The sequence below is a fragment of the Schistocerca serialis genome, chromosome 2 (genome assembly GCF_023864345.2).
Source record: "Schistocerca serialis cubense isolate TAMUIC-IGC-003099 chromosome 2, iqSchSeri2.2, whole genome shotgun sequence".
In the NCBI taxonomy this organism is placed as follows: Eukaryota; Metazoa; Arthropoda; class Insecta; order Orthoptera; family Acrididae; genus Schistocerca; species Schistocerca serialis.
Window position 1 is genome coordinate 1025711863 of NC_064639.1, and position 19944 is coordinate 1025731806.

The window sequence follows — 19944 nt, forward strand, 5'->3', positions numbered from 1 at the left end:
ATTTGTACAGAAACCAGATGGCAGTTATAAGAGTCAAGGGGCATGAAAGGGAAGCAGCGGTTGGGAAGGGAGTGAGACAGGGTTGTAGCCTCTCCCCAATGTTATTCAATCTGTATATTGAGCAAGCAGTAAAGGAAACAAAAGAAAAATTTGGAGTAGGTATTAAAATCCATGGAGAAGAAATAAAAACTTTGAGGTTCGCCGATGACATTGTAATTCTGTCAGAGACAGCAAAGGACCTGGAAGAGCAGCTGAACGGAATGGACAGTGTCTTGAAAGGAGGATATAAGATGAACATCAACAAAAGCAAAACGAGGATAATGGAATGTAGTCGAATTAAATCGGATGATGCTGCGGGAATGAAATTAGGAAGTGAGACGTTTAAAGTAGTAAAGGAGTTTTGATATTTGGGCAGCAAAATAACTGATGATGGTAGAAGTAGAGAGGATATAACATGTAGACTGGCAATGGCAAGGAAAGCATTTTTGAAGAAGAGAAATTTGTTAACATCGAGTATAGATTTAAGTGTCAGGAAGTAGTTTCTGAAAGTATTTGTATGGAGTGTAGCCATGTATGGAAGTGAAACGTGGACAATAAATAGTTTGGACAAGAAGAGAATAGAAGCTTTCGAAATGTGGTGCTACAGAAGATTGCTGAAGATTAGATGGGTAGATCACATAACTAATGAGGAGGTATTGAGTAGAATTGGAGAGAAGAGAAATTTGTGGCACAACTTGACTAGAAGAAGGGATAGCTTGATAGGGCGTATTCTGAGGCATCAAGGGATCACCAGTTTAGTATTGGAGGGCAGTGTGGAGGGTAAAAATTGTAGAGGGAGACTAAGAAATGACTACAGTAAACAGATTCATAAGGATGTAGGTTGCAGTAGGTACTGAGAGATGAAGAAGCTTGCACAGGATAGAGTAGCATGGAGAGCTGCATCAAACCAGTCTCTGGACTGAAGACCACAACAACAACAACAACAGTATAAATCCTATAAAACAATATTATGAAAAGGATAGTTGTTACTCACCATGTAGCAGAGATAGGCACAACAAAAAGACTGTCAGAAAGTAAGCTTTCGGCTAACAAGTTCTTCAAGGGAAACAGAAAACGTACACCCACTCATGCACATGCAAATGCACCTCTCATATACATGAGGCTGCTGAGGCCAGACTGTGAACAGCAGTGCATGATGAGAGAAGCACTTGGTTAATGGGAATAAGGAGGTGGCTGGGGCAATGAGGGGGAGGGATCTCAGGGTAGGGGTGGGGATGGTAAAGTGCTGCTTGTGGGAGCACACAGAAGCGAGGTGGAGAAAGGGTAGGACAGCTAGGTGCAGTCAAGAGGTTAGACGGAGGGTGGGGTGGTTAGTGGAAAACGAGAGAAGTAAGAATACTGTGGGTGTGTTGGTGGAATAGAGGGCTGTGCATTGCTGGAATGGGAACAGGGAAAGGGCTGATGGATAAGGACAATGCCTAACGAAGGCTGATATCAGGAGGGTTATGGGAATATAGGGTATATTGCAGGGAGAGTTCTCACCTGCACAATTTAGAAAAGCTGGTGTTGGTGGGAAGCATCCATATGGCACAGGCTGTGAAGCAGTCACTGAAATGAAGAACATTGTGTCGGGTGCCTGCTAAGCAACAGGGTGGTCCTGTTGTTTCTTGGCCACAGTTTGTCGATGCCCATTCATGCGAGTTTGTAGATCACATGACTGGCTTCACAGGTAGCCCTGTCTTTGATGGGATAGGTGATGTTACTGACGAGACTGAAGTAGGTGATGGTGGGAGGATGTATGGGACGGGTCTTGCATCTAGGCCAGTTATAGGGATATGAGCTGTGAGGCAAGGGGTTGACAGCAGGGGTTGTGTAGAAATGGGCGAGGATATTGTGTAGGTTCAGTGGGTGACAAGAATACTGCTGTTGGATGGGTTAGAAGGATAGTGGGTAGGACATTCCTCATTTCAGGGCATGACAAGAGGCAGTCGAAATCTTGGTGGAGAGTGTGATTCAGCTGTTCCCGTTCTGGGTGGTACTGAGTCACGAGGAGAATTTTCCTCTGTGGTCGGATGGTGAGGCTTTGGGAGGTGGCAGGTGACTGGAGAGTTGAGGCACAGGAAATCTGTTTTTGTATGAGGTTGTGGAGGCGGGGGGGGGGGGGGGGTAATTACAGTCTGGGAAGGCATCAGTGTGACCCTTGGTACATTTCGAGAGGGACTGCTCACCACTACAGATGTGACGGCCATGGTTGGCTAGGCTTTATAGAAGGGACTTCTTGCTATGGAATGGGTGGTAGGTGTTGAAGTGGAGATATTGCTGGTGGTTGGTAGGTTTGATATGGACTAGGTACTGATGTAGCCATCTTTGAAGTGGAGTTTAACATCAAGGAAGGTGTTTGTTGGGTTAAACACGACCATGTGAAGCAATGGGGCAGAAGGTTCTGGAGCAGTGTGGATAGGATGCCCTCACCCTCGATCCAGATCACAAAAATGTCATCATTGAATCTCCAATACTGTTGTTTTGAACCACAGCGATTATCTGGCAGAAGGACTCTGCCAGCTGTCAGATTCATCTACCTACAAATGCTACAACAGTGACCCCATTCCAGAAATCAAGGAGGATCTGCAGTCTCTTCTCAAATCCTTTGGCCCATCCCAGAACCTACATCTCTCTCCTCACCCTTAACACTCCCCACACTCTTACCTTCTACATTCTTCCTAAACCCCTCACCTGGCTGAAATTCAATGATGTCATCTTTGTGATCTCGATCGAGGGTGAAGATACCATATCCACATTCCTCCAGAACCTCAGAGTCTTCTCCGACATTTGCTTCACCTGGTCCTATTCAACCTAACAAGCCACCTTCCTTGATGGCTACATCAGTACCTCTATTCATATCAAACCTACCAACCATCAGCAATATCTCCACTATGGCAGCTGCCCCCTTTTCCACACCAAGAATTCCCTTCCCTTCCATACAGCCTAGCCACCTGTGTCTGTTGCATCTGCAGTGATGAGCAGTCCCACTCAAAATATACAGAGTGTCTCACTGAGGCCTTTACAGACCATAATTACCCTCCCAGCCTTGTAAAAAAAAGATCTCCCTTGCCTTATCTTTACAGCCACCTGCCACCTCCCAAATTCCCACACTCTACCACCCAGGACTGGAGCAACTGAGTCACATTCTCCGCCAGGGTTTTGACGACCTCTCGTCATCCCCTGAAATGAGAAATGTCCTACCCACTATTCTTTCCACTGCTCTCATAGTGGTATTCTGTCATCTACTGAACCTAGACAATGTTCTAGTCCCTCCCTTCACAACCCCTGCTGCCAACCCCTTGCCTCACAGCTCACATCCCTGTAATAATTCTTCAGTCTGGTCACAAGCGTCACCAATCCCATCAAAGACAGGGCTGCCTGTGATGGCAGTCATGATCTACAAGCTAAGCTGCAACCACTCGGTACATACTATGTGGGCATGACAACTAACAAGCTGTTTGTCTGGATGAATGGTCACCAACAAGAAACACCTGGATCACACAGTTGCTTAGCATGGCACCCAGCATGATGTTCTTCATTTCTGTGGATGCCTTACAGCCTGTTCCATCTGGATCCTTCCCACCAATGCACCCACAGTCTTTTTACTTCTCTCATTTTCTACTAACTATCCCAACCTCCATCTAAACTCGTGACTGCACTTAGCTACCCTGCACTCTCTTCACCTCGTTTCTGTGTGCTCCCACAACCAGCACTTTACCATTCCCCACCCCTACACTGCTATCCCTTCCCCTCGCTGCCCCATCTTCTAACACCTGAGTGCTTCTCCTATCACGCACTGCTGCTTGCAGTGTGGCCTCAGCAGCCAGACACTCTCTCTCTCTCTCTCTCTCTCTCTCTCTCTCTCTCTCTCTCTCTCTGTGTGTGTGTGTGTGTGTGTGTGTGTGTGTGTGTGTGTGTGTGTGTGTGTGTGTCTTTTCCATAAATATACAAAGTATTTTTTTTTATTTTTACAGGAAGAAAATGTCTTGTACCATGGAATGGTGAAACAGTTTGAAAAAGCAATTGAAGATAAATTAGCAGAAGTTAACCAAACTAGCAAGAAACAAGAACTTGCAAAATTGCAACAAATTTTGCAAGCTGAAATTGAGGTACCAATAACAAAACATAAGTTTTGCTCTGGTTTCCTTCTTAATAGTTTTCCGGCTATATGACACATAAATGGGCACTTTTATCATTAAAAATTAGTGGAGACAGTGTATGTTTGCATTTAATAAGTAAATTGATAATAAGATGTGTTTCATGCTATTTTCCCAGTTGACTGAATATATCATCATCTTGTGGGCATGCATCTGAGACATAATTGTTTCTTTTTCCAATATTTTAGCTGATACACATACAGCTATTTTAAATGTGTGTTGGTGTCTGAATTAAAAACACTTGATGCAAACATAGTGTGGAGTTAATGTGTTTGTGTCATAGATAAGACAACTGTCACAAGAGCATAAGTCATCCATGAAACTTTATGCATCTAAGAATAAAACAGCAAGTGCCAAGTCAGCAAATCCATAGTGCTTACAAATTATGTGATTGATTATTAAAATGGAGGGAAGATGTTGGAATGCTTGACACCAAAGATGCAGAACAATAATTCCCCTGGGAGTGCAGATGTGAAATGAGTGTTTTCCATGATTTGTTGAAGAGGAAACCCTCGCCTTGGTTGAGCAGGTTGTCCTCTGTTTGTAATTTCACTGCTTCCTTGACCAATGAATCCCAATAGGATAAGGCTGTGGCCACAATTTTGACTTTTCCGTAATCCAAGGACTAGCCTGTGGAAATGTAATTTTCAGCCACTCCAGATCTGTTGAGCTGTAGAAGGCCACTGTGTCACTGGTGTTCGATGCACTATTATTGTATAGTGTATATTGTTTATCCTATGTAGCTTTTGCCAAACTGATGAGAAATTTCATAAATATCTGCTTTCTGTGAAAGTAGCTCATGTTTCAGAGATCCCAAAAGAGCTGCCACCCTGTCTGGTGTGTGGAAGATCACATCTGTTATGTGCTTCTTTGTTATTCTTGCAATATTTGAAGAAACATTTCCCACATATGGTAGAAAGGCTGCAGTCTTTAAATTTCTTTCTTCCTGCTCTCCCTTTGGTTGATGTGGCATTTTTGCATGCATAGCTCTCTTAATCGGATGTTTTGTATATCCATTTTTACTAAATACCTCTTCCATTTGTACTGGTACATCCTGTAGGCTGTTAATATTGGACACTATGTGGGCCTTAACGGATGAAGTTTTAAGTACCCTCGTAATTTGTGAGGGATGGTAGCAGCTGGACACCTCCAAATGCAAACTGGTATGGGTGGACTTAAAGTACACACAGTGCTTTAAAAACCTGTCCTCCTTATGGCGAACTGATGCACCCAAAACCATTCCATGGCAAACCTGATGTTCTTATGGGTGGACTTGTGATGGTCAAGAAACACCACTAATTTATCCTCACAGTGAGACCAAACTATGACTGTACCATCGACAAATCTCCATGACACTGATGGTTTTAAAATTGCAGAGTTGAGAGCTTTTTCTTCAAAATCCTGCATAAATAAATTAGCTACAGTGTGAGAGAGATAGGGCTATCCTTGATGACACCTTCAATATGTTTATAATACTGAACTTGGTGGAAGTTAGTGCATGCTTAAATAATGCTGATGTGTCTGCCTCAGACTTGCTGCTAATTGATGATAAAGAGTCAACAAAGGGTACTTTAGTAAGCAAGGAGACATCAAAGCTAACCAGAAAATCAGAGCCATTTAAGTTTCAAAATACTGAACCCACTAATAAAATCTGCTGAGATATTGATGTGATTTTTTCTCTGAGCCACTTTTTTGTATAACTTTGTCGACCTTGGGAGGACTGTATAATTTATGAGTCCCAGAGCTGTGTTCCTTCAGTCTGTTGGTAAATTCCTTGGATAGAGAGCTGGAGTACAGAACTGAAGCAGTTTTTCTTTGGTGGGATGTTTGCCAGCCTTACAATATGTCATATCCTCAAGCAAATTGTACCTCTTTTCTATGTAAATGTCTCTTCATAGCAATATATGTTTATAATCCTTGATGACACCTTCAATATGTTTATAATACTGAACTTGGTGGAAGTTGGTGCATGCTTAAATAATGCACTGAGCTGTGCATCTTCCACACACCAAACAGGGTGGCAGCTCTTTTGGGATCTCTGAAACATGAGCTACTTTCACAGAAAGCAGATATTTATGAAATTTCTCATCAGTTTGGCAAAAGCTACATAGGATAAACAATATACACTATACAATAACAGTGCATGGTTAAGTTATACCACCAGGCCACTCCCAGGAAATAGAAGGGAACCTAATTGCTATTTGAGATATAAGTAATATACAGGGTGTTTATAAATTAGTTATACAAAAGTAACATTTAATTGTGAAAAAGGTAAATAACTTATAGAAATGTTTGATACCGCACTGACTGCAGAATATCCTCAAGTTTTATTTACAAATGTTCAGTGTGGCCACCATTTGGAACACGACAAATGTCCCATCTGTAATCAGTTTGCTTCCAAACCCTATGAAACGAGTCTAGATATATGATGGCAATTGTTTGTTGTCTGTTCTTGTAGCTTGTCAACGTTTCATGGAAGCAGAGGGACAAACATTCCGTCTTTAATGTAACTTCATACACAGAAGCCCAGTGCGGTTAAATCAGGTGATCATGGTGCCCGGGACATTGTTTCACCACATACAATCCAACCTGACACATTCCTACTGAGATTCGTGACAACTACATGATGATAATGTGGTGGCATGCCATCTTGCTGGAAAATAAATTCTATGCCCATATCCTGTTGTAATTGAGGCATCAGATAATGTTCTAGCTTGTCCAGGTACGACATGCTATTTACAGAACTTGACTTGGCAGAGAGAGAGAGAGAGAGAGAGAGAGAGAGAGAGAGAGAGAGAGGGGACTGTGACCTTGTTACAGTTTACTACACAAAAAACGATTACCTTAGTGAGTCCTGTACGTGTTCAGTTATGTGATGCGGTTTCTTCCCACTCCATATTCGAACATTATGCCGATTCACTTTACCACAGATATTGAAAGATGGCTTCATCACTGAACACAGTTTTATTAAGAAAATCATCTTCAGTCTGCATTTTGTTAAACATTTCTACACAAAACTCAGGTTGTTTTCCTTTGTCACTTTCTGTTAAAGCTTGCAGCTGTTCCAGTTGTAAGGTTTGAATGACAAGTGTTTCCATAATACCTCCCACACTGTAACACTAGGCATATTCAGTTCTAAGCAGCACATCTCATTGATTTACGTGGACTAAGAATGTAAGACTGCCAAACTTGACTGCTGGCTGATGCAGACCCAGCATCCTATGTGCTACATGGCCCATTGTTGTAAAACAGTTTACCAATTAATAACAGTTTGTTTTTGAAGTGGTGGCTTGCGGTATTTAGTCCTGAATTGTCCCTGAGCTGTAGTAGCAGATTTGGTCCATGCAGCCATAAATACCACAGCACACTGTCTGCAACATTATATGACTCCATTATGACCACTGAAATAACTCAATTGCACATGTTGCCTAGTGGGAATGTCAGGACATAACAGTGTTTGGTTGGAGTAAAACTTCAACATATATTGCATTCAATGCTGTATCAAACTTGTCTGTAAGTGATTTACCCTTGTCACAGTTAAAGGCCACTTTTGTATATATAATTTATAAACACCCCGTAGTTCATCCAAATTCAAATTGAACCTTATGAAGTAATACCTGATTCTCTCTTTAACTTGTACCAAGTGTGTGTAATGAGTGATCTCATTAGCAATGGCAGACTAAATGAAATGTACTACTTTGCCAAAGATTGGTAATTCCTCAGAGTTATTTATATTATGCATGAAGAAATCCACATGTGAATGAGGAGGCTAGTGAAGTATTTCACAAATTTGTACATTGGTGAACCATTGGTGGTGGAAGGATGTAAAATCCTCGTGGATCTTAAGTAAAGTGTAAGCCATATTAGGTTGTAGACACTGAGAAAGAAGGTTCTTGACGATACTTTCTTCCCGTGATTAGCACGAAATTTGGATGTCATTTTCATTATTCACAGTGTTGGGTCACATGGAAGCATGTGGTAGGCATCCTCATCCAGTAGCGTGCAGATCTTCATATTGTGTTCTGTAACTACAACTGCACTACTCTCATCAGCAGAAAGAACCACACTATGTTGTTCATTGCATAGTGCAATCAGGTTATTATGCTTACCCCTGTTCACTTTGGGTATTGGTGGTTTTGTTTAAGTGGGAATATGACTTGTTTCACATGTATTTTGTCCACTGTTTTTCTGGTTAACTTGTGAACTGCTCATTTAATGCCACATATCATTTCAAAGAGAGGGAAGTCCAGCAGCAAAGGTGTACAATTAACTCGTTTATTAATTGCCAAAATGGCACCAGTGTCTCTCTTGCTGTCAAGTTGATGGCACTGCATTTGGATCTGTGGTCCTCATTGTGTTGTTGGGAAAGCAGACTGAACTTCCCATTCATTTCTATGATATTTGTTGAGCAATTGTGCCGATCAGTTCACAAGTGTGTAATTAGGTATTTGGTTTCATTTTAATTTTGAGATTGATTTCTTCATAGACAGTTACACATGTTAAAATTTTAAATGGTGTACGCCACTGTGTTATAAAATGGATAAAGTGAAATTTGGGATGTATGCTATGAAGTAAGGAACATTTTTGTGGTTGTTGTTCTAATATCCCACCACCCCAGCGATATGGAGACAGATTTGGAGAGTGGTAGTGGTGTTATTTGTGTAGCACAAAGTTCTGCTTACGACTGACAAACCTCCAGGGTTTATAGCAAATACATCATATGGGGTGGTCGTTGACCCTCTTCAGGAAATAAATACCCAGCCCTGTGGATGCTGTTGCAGTTTGTATCTCGTATCAGAGAACTCACTTTTCTGAACCTGGATTCTGACTTTGAGATATGTGTGATTGTGTTGCTGTTTAAGGCAATTCTGGTTTTGTTACCTGTAATAAATTGAGTTCATGTTACTTGCAGTCATAACATTTTCTCTTGTCTGTTTCTTTAACCATTGATTTAGCAATGACATTGTTTTCGACATGCTGTGATTCACAGTAACTACCTGCTTCTTTTGTGTCAGGTTACAACACAGTAGTAGCTACATTTGACTTTCAGAGAAATGCTCTGTCTTAGCTTAAGCCATCTGTTTAATATCGCAAATGCCAAATATTCTGCGTAGTCATCCATTTACATATTGTTCTAAGAACAATTTGAAACAGGTGGCTGGACAGTTGTTACTGCTAATTAATGGAGTTGTGATTTCAGTTCAAGAAAGCTGCTCCTGATGGAATGTCTTTTAACCTTATCATAATTAATCAGATTTCTTTTAAAATAAGAGGGTAATCAATAGACTTGCCCTTTCATAATGTATGCCAGGCAATGAATTTTCACACATCTACACAGTGAAACAACTGCATTGACCTGGGGAGAAATCATAACAGTGACTCTGCAGTATTAAATTGCAATTTTTGTGCTTCCTTTGCTGTGTGAAGGTGATAAACAAAAGCTTGATGGATACTATATATAATATAGACACACACACATACACACAAAGGAAATACTATTTGTAAAAACTCACATGAGCTTGATGAAATATTAAATATGTTTATGAATATGTGTGTGTACCATACATCAGGGTCCCAGCAACTCACCAGTACAATGTGTCTATCAGATGCTGTCATTTGTGAAACTAAAATAGTTTGAAAACAAAGAAAATATGTAAACAATAAAAAACCCATTTTCTTCCTAGTTTAAAGGTTTCTACACCTATATCTGTACTCTGCAAACTACTGTGAAGTGCTTCACGGAGGATACGCCACATTGTACCAGTTATTAGGGTTTCTTCCTGTTCCATTCATGTATTGAGTGCAGAAAGAATGATTCTTTAAATGCCTCTTTGCATGCTCTAATTAATCAAATCTTGTCCTCACAGAGCCCGTGTGAGTGATAAGTCAGGCGTTGCAGTGTATTCATAGAATCATCATTTAAAGTCAGTTCTTGAAACTTTGTAAGTAGCTTTCTCGAGATAGTTTACATCTATCTTCAAGAGTCTGTCAGTTCAGTTTCTTCGGAATCTCTGTGACACTCTGCCCTGTGTCAAACAGACCTGTGACCATCCGTGCTGCCCTTCTTTGTATATGTTCAGTATCCCCTGTTAGTCCTATTTGGTTTGAGTCCCATACATTGAGCAATATTCCAGAACAGGTCACACGAGTGACATGTAAGCAATCTCATTTGTAAACTGATTGCACTTCTCCAGGATTCTACCGAAAACCAAAGTCTATCACCTGCTTTGCCCACAACTGACTCTATGTGATCATTGTGTTTCATATCCCTAGAAAGTGTTACACCCAGGCATTTGTGGGAGTTGGCCAATTCCATCGGTGACAGGTTGATATTATAATCAGATGGTACTGTTCTTCATTTTGTGAAGTGCACAGTGTAACATTTCTGAACATTTTAAGCAAGTTGTCAGTCTTTGCACCATTTTGAAATCTTATCAAGATTGGACAACATTTATGCACCTTTTTTTGAGACAGTACTTCACTGTAGATAACTGCAGTATCTGCAAAAGTGTGAGGTTACTATTAATATTATCTCCTAGGTCAGTAATGTAAAAAAATGAATGGCAAGGGTCCCAACACACTTCCCTGGGGCACACGCGAAGTTACTTCTGCATCTGATGATGACTCTGCAACCAAAATAAACATGCTGCATTCTCCCTACCAAAAAGTTCTCAATCCCGTCACAAATTTTGCTTGATTGCAATAAGCATAGATGTGGTACTGTGTCAAATGTTTTCATAAAACAAGAAATTCAGCATCTACCTGTTGCCTTGATCCAAAGCTTTCAGTATGTCATGTGAGAAAAGTGTGAGTTGACTTCTGCATGATTGATGTTTTCAGAATCCATGCTGGTTAGCATGGAGGAGGTAATTCTCTTCAAGATGCCTCATTATGTTTGAGTTCAGAATATGTTTTAAGATTCTACAATAAATCAGTGTCAAGAATATTGGATGATAATTTTGTGGATCACTTCTACTGTCCTTCTTGTAAACTGGTGAGACATGTGCTTTCATCCTTCTTCTAGTGGGCATTGTTTCTTGTTCAAGGGATGTATGTTAGATTACAGTTAGAACAGTGGCTAATTCAGCCTTGAGTTGGGTGTAGAATCTGATAGGGATCCCATTATATCCTGGAGAGCTCTGTTCAATTTTAATGAATTCAATTGTTTCTCAACACACTGACACTAATATTGATTTCACTCATGTCTTCAGTGGTATGAGGAATTAAATTGGGGCAATTCTCCTGTTTTTTTTTCCTGTGTACAGAAACATTTGAAAACAGAGTTAAACATTTCTGCATTTGCTTTGTTACCCTGAAGTTCATTTCTGTCTGGTTCATGAGTGACTGGCCACTAACTTTGGTGCCACTAACAGCCTTTACACATGACCAGAATTTCTTGGGTTTTGTGAGAGATCATTTGATTATATTCTGCTATTGTTGTCATTTAAGGCCTTATACATTGCTCTCTTGACAGCCAAACACATTTCATTCAGCATCTCTATATCTACAGCTCTATGCTTTGTCCTACACCTATTATGCAGTAGTCTCTCTTTCTTTAGAAGCTTTTTATGGTGATTGTATACCATGTGGAGGGTTCTTCCCAACATGAGCTGTTCTACTGGGCAATTATCTCTCCATGCATGGACGACTACTTATTTGAACTTGAGCCATAGTTCCAGTATATGCTCATGTCCTGTACTGAAAGTCTCAAGTTTTGTGTTGAGATATGACAGTACTGCTTTTTTATCTAGTTTACTGAATATATACATCTTTCTTCTTGTTTTGACAAAATAATTTAATTGGATAGATAAAAAGCTACTCACCAAGCAGCAGCAGAACACACATGTAAAAGAAGGTTGTAACTAGGCAAGTATTCGGAGCTAGTGGCTCCATCTTCAGGCAAAAGGGTTGAAGGGGAAGGAAGAGGGGTAAGGAAATGGACTGGAGAGGTCTAGGAAAAGGGGTAAGTTTTGGGAAGGTCACTCAGAACTGTGGGTCAGGGGAGACTTACCACCCAGTATGAGAAGTGAAAAACTGATTGTTGGGGACTGCATCAGACAAGATTTGAAAACCTGGGAGCTTAAAGGTGGAAGACAGGGTAATATTCAACACAGAGATTACTGGTTAAACATCATGCATGAATTACTAGAAGTTAAAAGCAGAGTGCATTCTATGTAACAGAGGTGGGAGAGGGGCAGTAAAACATGGGTGGGTAAGACAATGAAAGATGTAGAAAACAAAAAAGGGAGTGAAGCAAAGAGTAGTTAATGTGAAGAAATGCTGAGACAGAAGAAATTAACATAAATTAAGGCCAGGTGGGTGACGAGAACCAAGGACATGTAGCACTAGCTCCCCCCTGCAAAGTTCTGAGAAACTGGTGTCTGGGGGAAGAATCCAGACGGCATGTGTGGTGAATCAGGTGCTGAGATGATGATTCTTATGTTGTAGAGCACGCTCTGCAACTGGATATTGTGTGTTGCTAGTATACACCCTCTGCCTATGTCCATTCATCCTAATTGACAATTTGGTGGTAGTCATGCCGATGTAAAAGGCTGAACAGTGTTTACATATCAGCTGGTATGACGTGTTGTTTCACAGATGGCCCTTCCTTTGATAGTATATGTTTTGCCAGTTAAAGGGCTCCTATAAGCGGTGGTAGGAGGGTGCGTAGGTCAAGTGTTGCAGCGGGGATGGTCGCAGGGGTAGGAGCCATAGGGTAGGGAGATGGGTGAACGAGGAGTATAGGGTTTGACAACAATATTGCAAAGATTGGAAGGGCAACAAAAAGCTGTTCTAGGTTTTGTGGGCAAAATTTCAGATAGAATGGATCTCATTTCAACGCATGATTTTAGGAAGTCATGGACCTGTCAAAGTAACTGATCAATACATTCCATACCAGGATAATACTGAGTTACCAGCAGTGTGCTCTGAAGATGGTTTTTGTTGGGATCAGTATTACCAGGATTGGATGTAATGGCCCAGGAATTCTGTTTTTGTACTAGGCTGATGTGCTAATTACGTGCAGTGAAGGCTGAGATGAGAATGGTGGTGTATTGCTGTAAAGAATCTGCATCCGAACAAATATGTTTACCTAGATTGCCAAGGCTGTATGGGAGGGAATGTCTGACATGGAAAGTATGGCAACTGTCACAATGTAAGCACTGTTGTTTGTTGGTAAGTTTTATGTGGACGGAAGTGTGTAGTTGGGCTTTGGTGAGAACGAGATCAACATCAAGGAAAGTGGCATGGGATTCGGAATAGGACCATGTGAAATTTAATTGGGAGATGGTATTCAGAGTGTCGAGGAATTTTAACAGTTCAGACTCAGCATGAGTCCATATGGTAAAAATGTCATTGATGTATCTAAACCAAACCAGGGGCTGAAGACTTATGGATCCCAGGAAAGCCCTCTCCTAGTAACCCATGAAAAGGTTTGGCATAGGAAGGAGTCATCCTGGTTTCCATGGCCGTACCCCTGATCTGTTTTTATATGTCTGTCCCTTCTGTTTGTCCTTTGTGCTTTGGTAATCATTGTTGCCACAATTGTGTCATGGTCACTTTGATAAGGACATCCTTGGAAAGGTCAGGTCTGTCTGTTGCTGTTAGGGCCACTGTATTTTCATGATGAGTGGGGCTCTGAACTATCTGTTCTAGTTAGTTTTCAGAGAAAGCATTTAGTAATGTTTCACAGGATGTCTTGTCAAGCATGCCACTAACAAAACTGTAGTTTTCCCATTTGATTTTTGGATTATTTAAGTTTCCACTGATGATTACAGTATGATTGGGAAATTTACATGCAAGTGAACTGAGGTTTTCTCTAAAGTTTCCAGTTACATTAGGAGGGTAGTCTTGTGGGTGATAGAAGGATCCAATTACCATTTTATGTCCACACCTGATACACTTGAAACAATCTTGCATGCTGCTTCAATTTCTGTCTTGGTGGATTTGAGCGTCTTGTCTGCTGTGACAAATACACCACCTCCATTTGCCATTAGTGTATCATTTCAGCACACTTACATTTTACCCAAAAATTATGCTGCTATCAATTTCAGCCAACTTTCTGTATGTAATGCAGACTGTGTGTGCTGTAAGGAGAAGTAACACATTTCATTGTACTGTACCAGGAATATGGGTTTAGGAAATGCCAGGAATAGAACTATTGAATCATTTATTTTAAACATGAAATTTAAAGATATTCTTATCTAGATAATAATAAACTGAAAAATTTTGGGGGATCCATTTTCAACCTTTTTGTCAGAATTCTATCTCTACTGTCACGGTATACGTACCAGTATATGATTTGTGGTTAAAAAGCATAGATTATTTCCAATTGTACTACAGCAATCACCAATTGTTCTCTAGGAAAGAACAAAATATTTGTTTGGACAAGACTGTTTTAACCATTGTGTATAAAAATGTACACTACATTTGATGTTACATTCCTAAATTAAAAGTGTATATTGATAAGAAATCGAGGATAGAATAAATGCTTGTGCAAGGCTAGATTACACTCCTCAAATATAGGAGGAAATGCTGACCAGTGAACAGATGTGTAGAAAGAACAATAAATTTCTAACATTTCAAAGTTGTGTGTGTGTGTGTGTGTGTGTGTGTGTGTGTGTGTGTTTGTTTTAGTTATGTCAGGAGGAGGACAATTTCTCAACCTTCCTACATGTCTGTCTGTTGCTGAGTGCCTCTACTATTTGGCGAGTAGTAATCAGTTGTAAAGATGCAAAATACTCCAACCAGAATTAAAGACTGTGTTCTTGGTGTTTCTATTGTTGGTACTTATAACATCTTAAGCACTAACAGGTGGATACAACATATTATACTGGAAAACTATAATACAAACTTACACAATAATTATGATATAATACAAACTTATACAATAGTTATGAAGTATATTCTGACAGAAAGTGTTATTTCTTTCAGTTTTTCTGTTTGATAATCAAAAATGCACATATAATGTGAGAAAGTAAATTTATTTGTGGTTTTTGGTTGATAGAGGCTGTGATTTTACTTTTCACATTGTTATTTCTGTCACAATTTCTTTTTTGCTAGATGTTCTTGTATACGTCTTTCATAAACATAAATTTCAAACTGTGTTCCATCAAACTCATCAGTCTGCATACCTTGTGGGACATCTGGATCCTGAACCCTCACATATTCTTCCACTTTGAATTCTTCAGGGAAAAATGCATCACAATGATGTACTCGATTGATTCGTGTGAGATACAGACGATGAAAATAAGGTGACAGCAAGCAAAGTTTGTATATCTGAGCTCCACCCAATACCCACACTCTGTATGGTTGAGGCTGGAGGTTCTTGATGAAATTAATTGCATTGTCCAATGAACTGCACACTACTGTGTCAGATATATCAGAAGGAACAGTAGTCATGGACCTGCTAATAACTATGTTCATTGCACCAGGAAAGGGACGTGTAGCCACTTCTCCCATTGTTTCCCATGTTCTGTGCCCAACTATTATGACATTCCTTTGTCCTTGTGGTGGTTTTGTAATTTTGAGAAAATACTTGAACTCAGAAGTGAGCTTCCATGGAAGCATATTCTTTTGTCCAATACCCATATTTCTATCAGCAGCTGCTATAAGGTCTAACTTAACAGATTTCTCCATATTGATGCTGATGGTGACAAAACTTCTGTATGTCTGTGAAAAACATGTGACAAAATATTAGTGTAATATCCTGTAGGCATAGGAAATGTGTAATATGTACTTAGTTTATTATACTTGTGAAAGTATTTCTGTCATTGTGTTCAGTCAAATTTTTATGACTCACAGCATCTCACTTAATATGTAACACTATATTTGAGAATTCACAGTTATTTAAATGTCATTGTTAACAAAAATACAAATTTCATTGTTTATTCAGAGGCCTCACTTGTACTGATAAATTATTTCATTGTATTTATTTATAGAGTTGTATGATAAACAAGCCAAGTAGTTTAATTATTGTTAATAATCTTATAATTAATTTGTTTTCATTCCAAAATTAGTTATTTACTTTTGGCAAATATTATTTTTATACAGGATGCTTACCTGCTCTAATTTTCTCTCTTCTTAATCTGTAATTTTTTCCAGTTAATTTTCTGTTACTTTCTTCAGCTGGGAATAAATGTTTCTCAGTTGATATAAAGGCTTCCAAATCTTGTTGAGAATCTACACTTCCAGCCTGTTTGGGACTGCCATGTGAATCAGTTACATAACTGGTTTCTCACATTTACTATGTGGCAAAGTCCTGGTGTACTACTCATCTTAAAAACATTGAGTTCAGTTAGGCTGTTTAATACCTAATTCTAATGCCTTTGAAATTACTTTTGAAGTTATTTACCCAGGTTTGCTGTTTGAATAGATACTATTCTTAGAGGTATGTGAGCACAGTAAACATTATTTTAGGTGTGGAGTGTTCATTAATCCAGATTTGTAGCTTGCTATGAATTTTGTCATACAGAGGTTATGATTTCTTGTATTTACTTCTAACTTAATATACTGGAAGAAAAAATTTTTCTTAAGCTTGAGGAAATTTCCATTGCTTGTACAGTTAAGGAGACTCCTCTGACTGCTTCACAGCTTGGAGCAGTGGCCAACATCTGGTGAAAGTATCAGTGTATTCCCCTGCATAAAAACATTGATTTCCTCCAGACTGCCAACTTAAGTGTTTTCGGTAGTATTAGTAATGGTGTTTTTTGTTTGTTTGTATAGGTGTCTCTTGAGTATTAGTGTCATTTCTGTGAAATGTGTGTCAAATTATCTATTTGCATGAACACTAGAATATAATTGTAGGAGGCTACAGTTGAAATGGAATAGATATGATAAGCTGTAATAAAAAATAACAAAAAATAATTATATTCTGTTTTATACTTTTAGATTCATTAAATCAGAACAGTATAACTTTAATTACATGAGCTGCTTTTTGACACCTCACAAATTGCCTTTCCTCTACCTCTCTTTTACTTTCCTGGACTAAATAATATTCATTATTTTGACATAACTTTATTTTATCTAGCAACTGTTTATTTTACAAAACACTTTGTTGTGGAGATGCGCAGTTTGATAATGATAGAAGCCCAACACAAAATAGGATATCAAAGTTACTGAAGTTTTTTTTTTCCCCCAGACTGCTGCTGCAATAGATAGACATGTGTTGGTTAGATAGCAACCTTCTTGACTTGGAATTAGTCTCATGTAAAACTTTTGTTGTTCACAGAAAACAACTGCAGCATCTCCTATGGAAATTAAGGCACTTCATGAGGTAACACAGGAACAAGAGAAAAAAATTAAATATCTGGAAGATTTACTTAATGCACAGGTGTGTGCCTTTTTTTACTGCATTACAACTTCTTATCAAAGGTGTTATTACCTATATTTTTCAGCTTGTTTTATTATTAGAGCGTATAAATTATACTTTTCTGTTTGAACACCATCCACTTAAAAAAGCTGCAATTAACCCTAACTTTACAAGGGACTTGTTTACCCATTTGCTCCTTGATTATTGTTAAGAAAAAAATATGTCATTTAAAGACTTAAAAATTTTGAACAAGCTGTCAGCAGTGTGTTTTTACTAGCAAATTAATTATTTTCTATAATTACTGCAACCTTGCCTGCTGATAAAGGTGTGCTATTTTCACCAACACTTCAGGACGTTAGATGTTTGCGTTATTCCATAAACCAATAATGGGGAGATCTGGGAACTGAATTTATTGTCAAGCTGTAATCCCATGATGTGAATACTTTGGATCTCTTTCCATGTGGCGCTTACATTGGTTGGAGATCTCTTGTAGGATCTAATTCTTTTTGAAATTTAATAAGCTGTCCTTTTTAAATCTGCATTTCACTTAATGTTTCTGAGGATACATTTGTTGTCTTCAGGTAAACCAAATTTGAAATTTTGCGGAGCAATTTTTGAAAGTTCATTAATAGACACAATGGTTAGAGGTACCAAGATTGAAGCATGGGTGCACCACACACAATTACGTTCCAGTCAGATGACGTCATAACATACTTATTGCTCTTTCATATTAATGCCCTTTTTTTGTTAGAAAAATCTTGAACCATTCTGCAAAATGTCTATCATGGCATGCTATTCTAATATAGTGAAAATGAATTATTTTTTGTAATTATGCAGTCAAACACCTTTGACAAGTCACAGAAAATACTGATAGCTTTTAATTTTTTATTTGATGAGTTGAAAAAATTCTCATTTCATGAAATAGTGTTCTCAATATAAGAACTCTTCAAAATCCAAAATATGAAATTGAAAGTACAGTACCTCTTTTCAGGTGCTTAAGAAACTACTTTGGCATAATCTTTTCTAAAATTTTTGAGATGCAGGCAAAAGTTTAGTGGTATATATCTTTCCTTTTACAGAAGCTTAACTGCTGTGTGACTTGGCTTATCAGGTAATGTTCTGCTTATATAAATGATTGGTTACATAAATAACTTAAGATCTTATTAAACTCACAGGCACACCCTTTAATTAATTTTGTTAATATTTATCAGAATAGCTACAGTAGTTAAGATCAAAAGATTTGAAGGCAGATTTTTCTTTTTCTCATGAAGTGTGTCATACTGATGGTGATAAAGTTATTGTAATGGTGAGTTGAGATTTTCTCAGCATTATTTATTGAAGTTGGCAACTTTGTGTTATTAGTACCAGAGATAAAGTATTTATTAAAATTAATTTTTCCACTACACATGTTGTCAGTGAGTGATTTATTCTTGAAGTGGTGTGCTGCTTCTCCATTTCGGTTTTACCTGTCTCCTCTTTCAATATACCACATGCTATTTTCTTTTGTAGCCTGGTGTGTCTATCATAATAAATTTGCTTGGCTATCTGCATCACGTTCCTCAGAATTATGCAGTACTAATGTCATATAAGTATGAAAGTTGTTAGTGGCCAACCCTCCCAGATAGGTTCTTTTTTGTCATTTAAAATATCTGTACTGTCCAGCTCATGACTTTAAACCCTTTCTTGATGTAGTAATTTTTTTTCTTACAAACTAACCTGTTCTTAAATACTGTGGTGTGGATTTGAGATCACTAAGTTTCTCCCACAGACAGCTTTTTGTGGCACACTCAGGGGACTGGTTTCATTTGATAGTTTTTTAGTCTTGCTGCTGGAGGGGTAGCTTAAAACTTTGTTTATAACCAGATTTTGTACAAAATTGGTATTACGGGGAACTACATTTTATTCTGTGATTTTATACTGTACTTCTACTTCCAAAAGCATGTAAAAATAAGAACATTAATGTTGTTTGCTCAGTACTGGACTACAAACCTAGAGGTTGAAGGTTCAGTATCAATCAGTTCCAGGATTTTGTCTGTTATTATTTCTTTCCGTATGTGAAAAATCTGAAGTTGTATCATTATTTGCAGTCTAATAAACTGCAACTCCCTCTATAACTGTCTGGGTAAGACAGTTCATAGGTTGGAGGAAGGCAGATGGTGCCAGTGATCCTATGGAAGACATAAAGAAATTAAAAGAATCTAAAAACTTCTGCATAGTTCCCCCAGTTCAGAACACCGAACAATGGAAACATCTCGGAAAAATGGAATAACAAGAAAGACAGTATAATATGGTGAATGTAATACTTGGAGAATTATTTACATAGTGTTTGTTTAAGAAAATTGTATGTGATTGTAAAAAAGATTGTAATACCTTTAATTACTAATAGGAAAGGGAACACAAAAGATATAAGTCCTATAAACTTGTTGGCGTTGTATG

General features: G+C 38.6%; 2 protein-coding genes across 3 annotated transcripts in view; one reads left to right on the forward strand and one right to left on the reverse strand.

Annotated features, from left to right (window-relative positions):
• The window catches only part of LOC126458436 (cilium assembly protein DZIP1-like), a 289883-nt gene that overhangs the window by 21266 nt on the left and 248673 nt on the right, over positions 1-19944 (forward strand). For both annotated transcript variants that reach the window (XM_050095490.1, XM_050095491.1), the window contains exons 5-6: positions 4017-4151; positions 17428-17529. In XM_050095490.1, the coding sequence (XP_049951447.1) occupies positions 4017-4151; positions 17428-17529 (237 nt within the window). The remainder of the gene's footprint in view (positions 1-4016; positions 4152-17427; positions 17530-19944) is intronic.
• LOC126458437 (dihydrofolate reductase-like) lies at positions 15182-16418 on the reverse strand. Its single transcript, XM_050095492.1, has 2 exons — positions 16260-16418; positions 15182-15869 (listed from the first exon to the last, which is right to left on the reverse strand). The coding sequence occupies exon 2, from the start codon at positions 15834-15836 to the stop codon at positions 15240-15242; it is 597 nt and encodes a 198-aa protein (XP_049951449.1). The 5' UTR covers positions 15837-15869; positions 16260-16418; the 3' UTR covers positions 15182-15239.